Source organism: Dromiciops gliroides, chromosome 5 (genome assembly GCF_019393635.1).
Source record: "Dromiciops gliroides isolate mDroGli1 chromosome 5, mDroGli1.pri, whole genome shotgun sequence".
In the NCBI taxonomy this organism is placed as follows: domain Eukaryota; kingdom Metazoa; phylum Chordata; class Mammalia; order Microbiotheria; family Microbiotheriidae; genus Dromiciops; species Dromiciops gliroides.
This window is the reverse complement of record NC_057865.1, coordinates 210064695-210077085: the sequence shown is the minus strand read 5'-3', so window position 1 is coordinate 210077085 and position 12391 is coordinate 210064695. Positions and strand designations below refer to the sequence as shown.

General features: G+C 37.6%; 1 protein-coding gene across 2 annotated transcripts in view; it reads left to right on the top strand.

Annotated features, from left to right (window-relative positions):
- ETFBKMT (electron transfer flavoprotein subunit beta lysine methyltransferase) overlaps positions 1-12391 on the top strand; it is a 29514-nt gene that overhangs the window by 11999 nt on the left and 5124 nt on the right. The window contains exons 1-2 of one of the 2 annotated variants that reach the window (XM_043967293.1): positions 340-394; positions 8439-8569. In XM_043967293.1, the coding sequence (XP_043823228.1) occupies positions 8527-8569 (43 nt within the window). In that variant the 5' untranslated portion in view covers positions 340-394; positions 8439-8526. Of the gene's footprint in view, positions 1-339; positions 395-8438; positions 8570-12391 lie in introns of those variants that run through there. The other variant, XM_043967292.1, reaches the window with a different exon arrangement.

Genomic DNA, 12391 nt, shown 5'->3' with positions numbered 1-12391 from the left:
TACCCTGTGATATCATTGGTCCTCTATGAAAAAGAAGGAAAACAACATCAGCAAAGAATTGGCCATGGGGTTATTTTTTTTTTAAATTACCCACACCCATTTGCTAGTCACAGAATTCTCTTCCTTTGTAATTGTGGCCTTTGGATTGAGCTTCTGATTTTATTAGCAGAGCAGCAAAACTCACAGAAGAATGTGCTGAAATCATCTTCTAAACCAAGAACAACTTGGAAGGTCAGAAGGAGGGAGCTTCTGTGCTGATACAGGAGTTGAGCCCAACCCCACAGTCACCCTGACACAGATCCAGTCCCAGGAAGGCCTCACCAGAGAAGCAGACCCCCAGAGCCTCTGAATCAGCTGAAGCACCAGTGTCTTCTGGAACTAAACTCACAGTCTGGTGAGTGGGCTGAGCCCTGGGCAGGGGGGAGACTACAGGGGTCTGTGCTGGTGCTAAGGCAGAACTTGGATTTTACATCCCCACTGAGAACCAGGAGGTAGGTTTGAGTAGCAGTGGCCCAAGTTGGGGAGGGGCACAGGCTCCTCGGAGCTAACAACCACAACACATAAAACTGGTTGATTAGCAAATTGGTCTGGGGTAATCTAAGGACCAGGGAACAGGCCGGGCGAGTGAAGAACCTGATCTTCCTTAAATCGTACCACCTGGGACTTCTTAAGCTTGGGATACTGCGGCCTGGAAACAGTGCCCCACTTGAAGGAGCTAAAAGTCAAGTAAAAGAAAGGCAAGATGAGCCAACAGAGAAAGGTGAGGATCATAGAAAGTTTCTTCAGTATCAAGGAAGATCAAGGGGCACCCTCAGAGGAAGATGTCAACATCAGGGCCCCTATAGCTAAAGCTTCCAAGAAAAATATGAATTGGTCTCAGGCCATAGAGGTGCTCAAAAAGGACTTTGAAGATAAAGTTAGAGAGGTAGAGGAAAAATGGAAAGAGAAATGAGGGTGATGCAGGAAAGACATGAGAAAAAAGTCAACAGCTTGAAAAGTCAAATTGGCCAAATGGAAAAGGAGGTACAAAAGCTTTCTGATGAAAATAATTGCCTAAGAATTAGGATTGAACAAATGGAAGCCAGTGACTTTATGAGAAACCAAGACACAATAAAGCAAATCCAAATGAATAAAAAAATAGAGGGCAATGTGAAATACCTTCTGGGGAAAACTGCTGACCTGGAAAATAGGTGCAGGAGAGATAATTTGAAAATTATTGGTCTACCTGATTTTATTAGCAAACTTTATTGTCCATATGGCTTGGGCAAAGCCAAGAATTGCATCAGTATATCCTGAGTGAACATCCTGTGGTCACACAGGAATCCATATGCCTTATAGCTCCTCACTTCTGTGATATCTGACTGCAATTTCTCCCCTAACATCAATCAGAGTTTCATAGCAATATAACCCACAATAATTGTTAATTGTTACATCTCTCATTGGATATATTCACACATAATACCCTGCTTATGTACAGAATTTATGCTTGTGAACAGAGACATGAATAAGTCTTGGCCAGCTGAATAATCCAAGTTCTTCCAGGTCATGATGAAATTGATGGATTGTCCCTATTTTTCCCAAAGGGAGGCTGCAGGTCAGAAAGGCAGAGTGGTCTGAACCTAGGTCATTTTAATTTTTGACTTTGTAATACTTAGTTCCTTTTAGTATTTAACAAATGCTTGTTGAATTGGGAGGAAAAAGAAGCTGACTCGTTTTGATCCTGAGTGTAATGGATTTGAATAGAAATTCACAATCCCCAGTTCTACATTCTAGGCTTTCATCCTTTCAAACCATTCAAATATCCAGATCTCTCTTCCTGAATGTGAGCCTACTATAACATTAATTGTCATACACTAGTATCTCTAATTCATTCTAATTTTACTTAGGCTAAATCCAGTACCATTTTGGGGGGGGCGGGGCAGTGAGGGTTAAGTGACTTGCCCAGGGTCACACAGCTAGTAAGTGTCAAGTGTCTGAGGCCGGATTTGAACTCAGGTACTCCTGAATCCAGGGCCGATGCTCTATCTACTGCGCCATCTAGCTGCTCCCCACCATTGATTCTTAAAGTATTGAAGCAAGTAAATACAAACACAGTGTTTTTTAATCTGTTAGAATTGAACAACTACCCAAGTTATTGACCCAAGTTTTGACATTGTCAGGCTGTCACTATAAATCCTGTTATTTTTTCCACATGTGAGGCAGTGTGTTATAGTGGATAGAATGCTAGACTTGGAGTGAGGAAGAACTGGGCTCAAGATCTTCCTTTGCTCTAGTTCTACCTACCTATGGACAAGTCACCTCAGTTTGCTGAGCCTCAGTAAATTCTTTGGAGTTTTTTTTGTGAAGCTCAAATGTGGTAAAGTATGCCGAGTGCTTTGCAAACTTCAAAGTGCTAGAGAAATATCAGCCATTATTATGACATGACTATAAAAATGTCAACATTTTAATTGGTTTCCATTAAAGCCAGTTATTTGTTCAATGTAGGTAATAACCCATTGTAATCAACTTATCTATGGTTCTATCCTGATTCTTTGGTCATTATAATAGATCTTACCTATAAAATTTGAAAAAAAACCCAAAAGAATGTAGCACATTCTATATGTAAATGGACACAATGTATTAATAAACTCACCTCAGTCTGTGAAATAAAATACCTAGTTTCCTTCAAAACATCAGCAGAGGTAGAGGCAACATAACAGAGTAGAGGTAACAATCAGACTGAATTTTCCAAACAACTTTAAAATAAAATTTGAAATTGAATTCTGGAGAAGCATAACCAACAAAAATTCCAGCCCAAGACAACTTAGAAGGTCTGTAGAAGAAGTCTTTGACACCAGGTTGGGGCCCAGCCTGGAGCACACACAGCTGCAACACTAGTGGTGGACCTTGGAGGCAGCTGCTACAGCAGCAGCAGCAGCAGCAGCAGCAGCAGCAGCAGCAGCAATAATAGCTCTTGGAAGCTCTCATCCTAGATAGGTTAGGGTATTAAACACCTGGTCAGGAAGAGATTACAAGGGATATGAGCTCACACTGGGCACAGGACCTAGCACTATTTGGCAACTCCATTGCCTATATGAAGCTCTGGGTCACAGTTCCAGGGTGGAGAGAAGTGCTTCTGGTTCATCACAAGGGAGCAGAGGCCCTGGTTGAAGTTCCAGGGCAGGAGCATTAGTGGAGGAACAGGGAACCTGGTCACATTTTAAGGGCATAGAGGAGCACGATCACTTGTAGCTACATGGGAACAGGGGCCCTTCTTAGGTAAAGACCAGAGTGCAAAACTAGGAGAGAAGTGTGCACACCATTCCCCAGGAATTCCACCTTGGAAGCATGAGAAACTTGCAGACCCCTGAACTACCTCTGAAAACAGCAGTGAGAAAAAGCTTGAAGTTTGGGACAGGAATAGGTTAGAAAAACAAGCTAACAACGACAACAAAAAAGAACTTGACCATAAAAAGCTACGATGGTGTCAGGGAAGACCCAGAAACAAACTCAGAAGAAGATAGCCACATGAAAATAGCCACAAGCAAAGCCTCAAAGGAAAAAATGATAACTGGACATAAGTCCAATGAGGATTCCGGAAAGAGTTAAAGAAATAGATAAGAATAGTAGAGGAAAAATTGGGAAAAGAAATGTGATGCAAGAAAATTATGAAAAGAGAATTAGCTGCTTGGTAAAAGAGGTGCCAAATAGTACTAAAGAAAATAATGCCTTAAAAGCCAGAACTACACAAATGGTAGAAGAGGCACACAAATTCACTGAATAAAAGAACTCCTTAAAAAGCAGACTTGGCCAAATGGAAAAAAATACAGTAGCTCACTGAAAAAAATAAATTTTTAAAAATTAGAAAAGGGCAATTGGAATTGGAATTGAAACATCAAGAAATAATAAAGGGGAAAAAAGGAAAAAGAGAAGAAAATATGAAATATCTCATCAGAAAAACAACTGATTTGGAAAATAGATCTAAGAGAGATAATTTAAGAATTATTGGACTGCCTGAAATCCATAATCATAAATAGAGCCTAGACATTACATTTAAAGAAATTATAAAAGAAAACTGCCCTAATATCTTAGCTCCAGAGAGCGAAATGGAAATTGAAAGAATCCACTGATTACCTCCTGAAAGAGATTCCAAAATAAAAACTCCCAGGAATATTATAGCCAAATTCCAGAGCTCCTAGGTCAAGAAGAAAATATTGCAAGCAAACGGGAAGAAGCAATTCAAATATGGAACCACAGTCAGGATCACACAAGATTTGGCATCTTCCATGTTAAAGGATTGGAGGGCTTGGAATTGATATTCTGGAAAAGCAGAGAAGCTGGAATTACAACCAAGAATAATCTACCCAGCAAAACTGATTTCTTTGGGGGTGGTAGATACTTAATAGAGGGCTTTCAAACATTCCTGGTGAGAAGACCAGAGCCGAATAGAAAGTATGATATCCAAACACAAGATTCAAAAGAAACAGAAAAAGGTAAACATGAGTGGGAAATCATAAGGGACTAAAAAAAGATAAACTATATTCCTTTATGGGAAAATGATACACATAACTCCTAAGAATGTTATCATTATTAGATTAGGGTAGTTAGAAGGAGTATATATAGACAGAGGGAGTTGATTATGTTGAGATGTTGGAATGATCTCAGAAAATATGTCTGGGTGAGAAAGATGCACTGGAAGAATGAGGAAGGGAGAGGAAAAATAGGGGAAATTATCTTACATAAAAGGGACATGCAAGGAAGAGCATTTACAGTGGAGAAAAAAGTGGGGGTATGAATGGCAATACTTGAACCTCACTCTAATTGGAATAGGTTCAAAAAAAGAATACACACACATACACATACAGAGAGTTAGGTACAGAAATCTATCTGACCCAACAGGGAAGTAGGCAGAGAGGGAGATAAGAGAAAGATATGGGAGGGAGTGATAAAAGAGAGAGCAGATTAAGGTAGGCAATGGTCAGAACCTAACCAGACTTTTGGAGAGGGAGATAGTAAAAAGAGAAAGATAAAAAGAAGAAAATAGGATGGAGGGAAATACACAGTTAGTAATCATCACTTTGAATTATGAATTCACCCATAAAATGTAAGTAGATAGCAGAATGGATTAGAAATCAGACTCTAATAATATATTGTTTATAAGGGACACATTTAAAACAAAGACAAACAGTTAAAATAAAGGGCTAGAGCATATGAACAGTTTTCTGATGAAGAAATCAAAGCTATCTATTGCCATATGAAAAAATGCTCTAAATCACTACTGATTAGAGAGATGCAAATTAAAACAACTCTGAGGTACCACCTCACACTTATCAGATTGGCTAATATGACAAAAAAAAAAGAAATAATAAATGTTGGAGAAGCTGTGGAAAAATTGGAACACATGCATTGTTGGTGGAGCTGTGAACTGATCCAGCCATTCTGGAGAGCAGTTTGGAACTATGCCCAAAGGGCTATAAAGCTTTGCATACCTTTTGACCCAGCAATACCACTATTAGGGTTTTTTCTCAAAGAGATCATAAAAAAGGGAAAAGGACCCACATGTACAAAAATATTTATAGTTGCTCTTTTTTGTGGTGGCAAGGAATTAGAAATTGAGGGGTTGGCTGAACAAGTTGTGGCATTATGAATGTAATGGAATTCTATTGTGCTGTAAGAAACAAGCAGGTGAATTTCAGAGAAACCTGGAAGGACTTGCATGAACTGATGATGAGTGAGATGAGCAAAACCAGGAGAACATTGTACACAGTATCAACAACATTGTGTGTTGATCAACTGTCATAGACTTGATTCTTCTCAGCAATACAATGGTCCATGATAGTTCCAAAGGACTCATGATGGAAAATGCTCTCCAAATCCAGGAAAAAAAAAAAAGAACTGTGGAATATGGATGCAGATCAAACCATACTATTTCTTTTGTTTTTGGCGCTGTAGTTTTTCTTTTTTGAGGTTTTTCCTTTTTGCTCCGATTCTTCTCTCATAACATGACTAATGCAGAAATATGTTTAATGTGATTGTACATATATAACCTATATCAGATTTACTTGCTGTCTTGGGGAAGGGGGGGAGGGAAGGGAGGGAGGGAGAAAAATTTGAAACTAGAAATCTTATAAAAACAAATGTTGGGAGGGGCAGCTAGGTGGCGCAGTGGATAAAGCACCAGCCCTGGATTCAGGAGGACCTGAGTTCAAATCCAGCCTCAGACACTTGACACTTATTAGCTGTGTGACCCTGGGCAAGTCACTTAACCCTCATTGCCCTGCAAAAAACCCAAAACCAAACCAAACCAAACCAAACCAAAAACAAATGTTGAAAACTTTCTAAATGTAACTGGAAAATAATAAAATAAAATATTTATATGGTAAAAAAAATAAGGGGCTGGAGCAGAATTGATTGTGCTTCAGCTGAGGTAAAAAAGGCAGGGATAGCAATTAAGATCTCAGACAAAACAAAAGCAAAAATAGACCTAATTAAAAGAGATAATAAGGGAAATGAAATTTTACTAAAAGGTATTATTAACAATGAATACAAAAATTTTTATATCAAGTTTTCTCTGAAAAGGCTTCATTTCTCAAATATATAGAGGACTGAGTCAAACTTTATAAAAATAAGAGCCATTCTCCAGTTGATCAATTGTCAAATTATATGAACAGGCATTTTTCAGATGAAGAAATCAAAGCTGTTTATAGTCATATAAAAACGCTCTAAATCACTATTGATTAGAGAAATGCAAATTAAAACAACTCTGAGGGGGTAGCTAGGTGGTGCAGTGGATAGAGCACTGGCCCTGGAGTCAGGAGTACCTGAGTTCAAATCCGGCCTCAGACACTTAACACTTACTAGCTGTGTGACCCTGGGCAACTCACTTAACCCCAATTGCCTCACTAAAAAAAACAAAAACAAAAACAAAACAACTCTGAGGTACTACCTTATACCTATTATATTGGCTAAGATGACAGAAAAGAAAAATGATAAATGTTGGAAGGAATTTAGTAAAATAGGGACTGTAATGCACAGTTGGTGGAATTGTGAAATCATCAAACAATTCTGGAGAACGATTTGGAACTATGTCCAAAGAGCTATAAAACTGCATATTCTTCGACCCAGCAATACCACTACTAGGTATATATCTCAAAGAGATCAAAGAAAAAGGAAAAAGACCTATGTGTCACTCTTTGTGGTGGCAAAGAATTAGAAATTGAGGGACGCCCATTGATGGGGGAATGGCTGAACAGGTTGTGGTATATAATTGTGATGGAATACTATTGTTCTATAAGAAATGACAAGGGGAATGGCTTCAGAAAAACTTGGGAAGACTTTTGATTGATGTAAAGTATAGCTTTTTAGCTACAAACCACTCCAGTAGCCAAGAAAACCCTAAATTGGGGTCATCACGAATCAGACATGATTGAAGTGACTGAACAATAACAACAAAATTGACGAAAACCAGGAGATCATTTTACATAGTAGCAGCAGTATAATAACAACAATAATAACAATATAATAACAAGTAATAACAATGATCAACTGAAAAACTTAGCTACTCTGATCAATACAGTGATCCAAGACAATTCCAAAAGACCCACAATGAAAAATTCTATCAACATCTAGAGAGAGAATTGTTGAACTCCAGGCAAATTGAAATATAACAGGGCAGATAGGTGGCACAGTGGATAAAGCACCAACCATGGATTCAGGAGGACCCATGAGTTCAAATCCAACCTCAGACATTTGACACTTAATAGCTGTGTGACCCTTGGCAAGTCACTTAACCCTCATTGCCCCCACAAAAATAAGTAAATTGAAATAGAACTTTGTCGCTTTCTTTTTTTTTTCTGACTTCTTTTTACAACATAGCCAATATGGAAATATGTTTTGCATGATTTCTCATATATAATTTATATGTAGTTTTTCCTCTCAGTGGATGGGTTAGGGGCTAGTGGAAGGGAAAGAATTTGGAACTCCATTTTTTTTAAATTCTAAAAATAAATAATTTTTTAAAATGACTAAATCTATAAATAAATTTCACTCATTACTTTTAACAGCAGCAAAAAACTTTTCAGCAGAACTAGCTGAACCAGGGCAGCAAGGTTGAGCAGTGGATAAAGCACTGACCCTGGATTTAGGAAGACCTGAGTTCAAATCGGGCCTCAGTCACTTGACACTAGCTGTGTGACCCTGGGCAAGTCACTTAACCCTCATTGCCCCACCAAAAAAAAAAAAATCAAAACAAAAAACTAGCTGAAGAACTCTTCAGTCCCATCTTAGTTCCCTTTCTTTCCCAACCAGCTTGGCAAGACTTAATAGCTTGCTCCTAGTCAGGCTCCAACCTTCCAGAGCCAGATCATTCTGTCTTCTGCCAAAATCCTTGACCTCCTTGATCTTCTATCTCATGACTAGTATACCTGCACATCTCACCACTGAGTTTGTCTTTTATGTAGGTACCTCTTGGATAATCCCAACATTGTCAGGGGAAGATCTTTACTAGATATTGGGAGTGGATGTGGAGCAACAGCCATTGCTGCTAAAATGAGTGGGGCATCGAAGATATTGGCTAATGACATTGATCCTAGTAAGGCCTTTTACATATACATTCGTTTAGCTCATATAACTTATGTTGTTCAGTGTGTGTGTATATATGTGTGTGTATTTTAAGAAAAATGGAGTTAAGTATATATTAAATGTCTGTACATGGTTAATTATTCATTAAACTTACAAATGTGTCATAAAGACTTAAGGAGGGTAGCTAGATGGTGCAATGGTTAAAGTGCTGGTCCTGGATTCAGGAGTACCTGAATTCAAATCCAGCCTCAGACACTTGACACTTACTAGCTGTGTGACCCTGGGCAAGTCACTTAACCCCCATTGCCCCGCCAAAAAACAAAAAAAAAAGCTCTTCCAAGACTTAAGGAAAGAATATTTTTTCATAGAGGGGCTGATTTTTCAAGTAAAGGTGAAGGTCATCTTGACTAAGCAAACTATAGAACACATTTTGATGCGAACCTCTGAAACCTATAAGTTTTTTCTCATGGAAGTCATTAAATAAAAGTGGAAAGATGTCATACCTAAAAGCATGTTATAAAGAAGCAACATTTTTAAAAACTTTGTTTTGGGGCAGCTGGGTGGTGTAGTGGATAAAGCACCAGCCCTGGATTCAGGAGGACCTGAGTTCAAATCTGGCCTCAGACACTTGACACTAGCTGTGTGACCCTGGGCAAGTCACTTAACCCTCATTGCCCTGCAAAAACAAAACCAACAAAAAACCCAACAAAAACCCCCCTTTGTTTTAAAGTATCTAAGTTTATTTTTTGTTCAACACATTTTTTTAATACACATGTATATAAGGTGTTGTGCTAGGTGCTAGGCAGTCAATAAATATTTATTTATTAAGCATCTACTGTTTGCTAGGCACTGTGGTAAGTATTGAAAATAGGGCCAGGTATTTGCTAGCAAGTGAATCCTAGTTGTAGCCATCCAACTTAGAACTTCATGGATAGCTATATCAAAAGTACAGAGTATAAAGGAATAAACAGGTCTTATACATACCAATCATATGCTAACAAACTGATAGATAAATGAAATGGGTGGATTTTTACAAAAATATAAAATACCCAGGTTAACAATACAAGAAATAGATAATTTAAATTAATACAATCAAGGAAAAAGAAATTGAATAAGCCATAAAGGAATTCCCAAAGGGTGGGAAGAAACCTCAGTACCAAATGATATTATAAGTAAATTTTATCAAGCATTAAAAGAACAATAAATTCTAATATTATATAAACTGTTTGTAAAAATAGAAAAAGAAGGGATTCTACCAAATTCAATCTATGATATTCTTATCATAGAATACTTATGATTTTGATACCTAAACTCAGGAGAAACAAAGCAGAGAAATAAAGGTATAGATCAATTCCTAATATATATCAATGCAAAAATAAATATTTAATAAAATATCAATGAAGCTACAGAAACATATAAAGATTCTAAGATCAGGTTGAATTTCAACCATGAGTGTAGGGTTTAGTTCAATATAGGAAAATTTTAGCCATAATATACTAATAACAAAAATAAATTACATGGTTGTATCACTAAATAAAGAAAAGGCTTTTGACAACTGCCTATTAATCAACAACATTTATTAAGCTCTCACTATTAAAAAGCGTTAAGCACTGAGGGTACAAAAAAGGCAAAAGACAGTCCCTGTTCTCAAGGAACTTAAAATCATCTAATGGGGAAGACAGCATGCAAACAATTATATACAAAGCTTAGTACATTAAGATAAGTATTATGTTAAAAAACATTAGAACCAAAAAACAAACAAGCAAAAAACATTATAAATCATAGAGATAAATAGATCTTCCTTTAAAGTGGGTAACATATTAGTCTAAAACTGAGTGTAAGGCTCAAGGGAAGGTGGATATGGCTATGGAGTTGTTGTGAGGAATAAGAGAAGGAGGTTGAGTAGGGTTGTCAAGTTATTAAAAAATGGTATTTGTCCATGAACAGCTGCGTAACACCTAACTCTCAGGGTAACTGTTAGCTGTGTTTCAAGTATAGGCTGATCTCTCTCCTGGAGGAGAAAGTCAAAAGGCTCAAAGAATGCTTCTCCACACTCTAAAGCAATCTAATAAGAAGGAATTCAGTAGGAGTAAACATAAAGTCTTATACTTGGGTACAGAAATTTGACAAGTACGAGGTGGAGGAAGCATAGTTATGTAGACTGCAATTGTTTTGAAAAAGATCTGGGGGTTTTGGTAATAACTCAGTCAAAAGAGCGAATACAACCTTGAGCTGTATTAAGAGAGGGAAATTATAGCCTTACTTTTACTCTGCCCTTTCCATACCTCATCTGCAATATTGTGTTCAGATCTAGGTGACACAGTTTAATAAGGACAGTGATAAGATGGAGAGTAACCAGGGGAGGGCAACCAGGATGCTAAATGGCCTTGAGTCATAGAGTGATTGAATGAACTGGGCATATTTAGCCTGAAGAAGATAATATTCAGGGAGTACAAGATAATTGTCTTTAAGGATATGAAGGGCTACCATGAAAAGCAAGGATTAGGCTTTTTTCTGTTTATTCCCAGAGGGCAGGAACAGAAACAATGGGTATGAAATTGCAAAGAGGTAAATTTAGCCTATATATCAGGAAAAACTATCAATTAGAACTGTATGAAAGTTGAATGGACTGCATAAAAAGGTGATCAGTTCCCCTGTTGTGGAGGTCTTTAAGTAGAGGCTGGGTGAGCATTTGTCAGGTGTATTATACTGGAGATTCCTTTTGTGTTCTAGTTGGAATGAAGGGCCACTAAGCTCCTTCAAACACAAATTCTGTGAATTGTCCTCCATATACTCATGTTTCCATCTCTTCTGGATTGGGACTTTGTGCTAGGGCCAGGCTTCAGTCTCTCTCACTCTTGGATTGGTTGAAGTCTGGATTCCATTTCCACTGCCTTGCCATAGTTCAGGATGGTATGTCTGAAAAATGGGGTAATGAACAGGATCCAGAGCTGGAACTAGGGTCTACTCTTTGCCTCACTCTCTGGTGTCTGCCTCTATCACCTTATGGGTTCAGTGCAGGCATGGTCTTGTTTCCTTTTCCTTTCAGTCAGGCCCCAATAGAATATTGGAGATCACACTTCTGGCTTACTAGATAGAGACATAGATATGTCTCTCATAGGCAGAGACTTACTAGGAACTGGTTTTTTCTCCTGCTCTTGTAACCCTGTTATCTTTTGCCTTTTGAAATATCCGTTCCAAGATTTCCTCTAGCTTATGGTATAAGCCATCAGGTTTTGTGTGATCCTGACTGTAGTTCCTTGGCATTTTAATTCCTTTTAGGATACTTATAGTAGTTTTTTTTACATACAAACTCTGGATTTTGGCTGTGACATTTCTGGGACTTTTTCTTTGGGAGTTCTTTTCAGCAGGTGATCAAGAGATTCTATATTTTGCTCTCTAATAGATTTGGTAATTTTCATTTTGAAATATAGTATCCAAATCTTTTAAAATTGCTTTTTTTTAGGGAGTCTCATAATTCTTAAATTATCTCTCCTTTAGCTGATTTCAAGGTCAGTTGGTTTTGATATCAAATACCTTATATTTTCTTTGATTTAAAAAGAATCTTTTGATTTTGTTCTTATATTTCTTGCTGTCTCATGGAATCATTGATTTCTGTTTCTTGTATTCTAGTTTTCAGGGAGTTCATTACTTGAGTAAGGCTTGCCACTTTCTAAGCAAGGCCAGAAAAAATAATATATCCAATAACTTCAGCCTTGTAAATGGAATAAACTGGAATGAAACAATGTTGTGAAAATATAAAGTACAAATATAGTCCCAAAGATGAGAAATGAGATGACATACCCTTGCTACTTTGTAGAATTTGGGATCT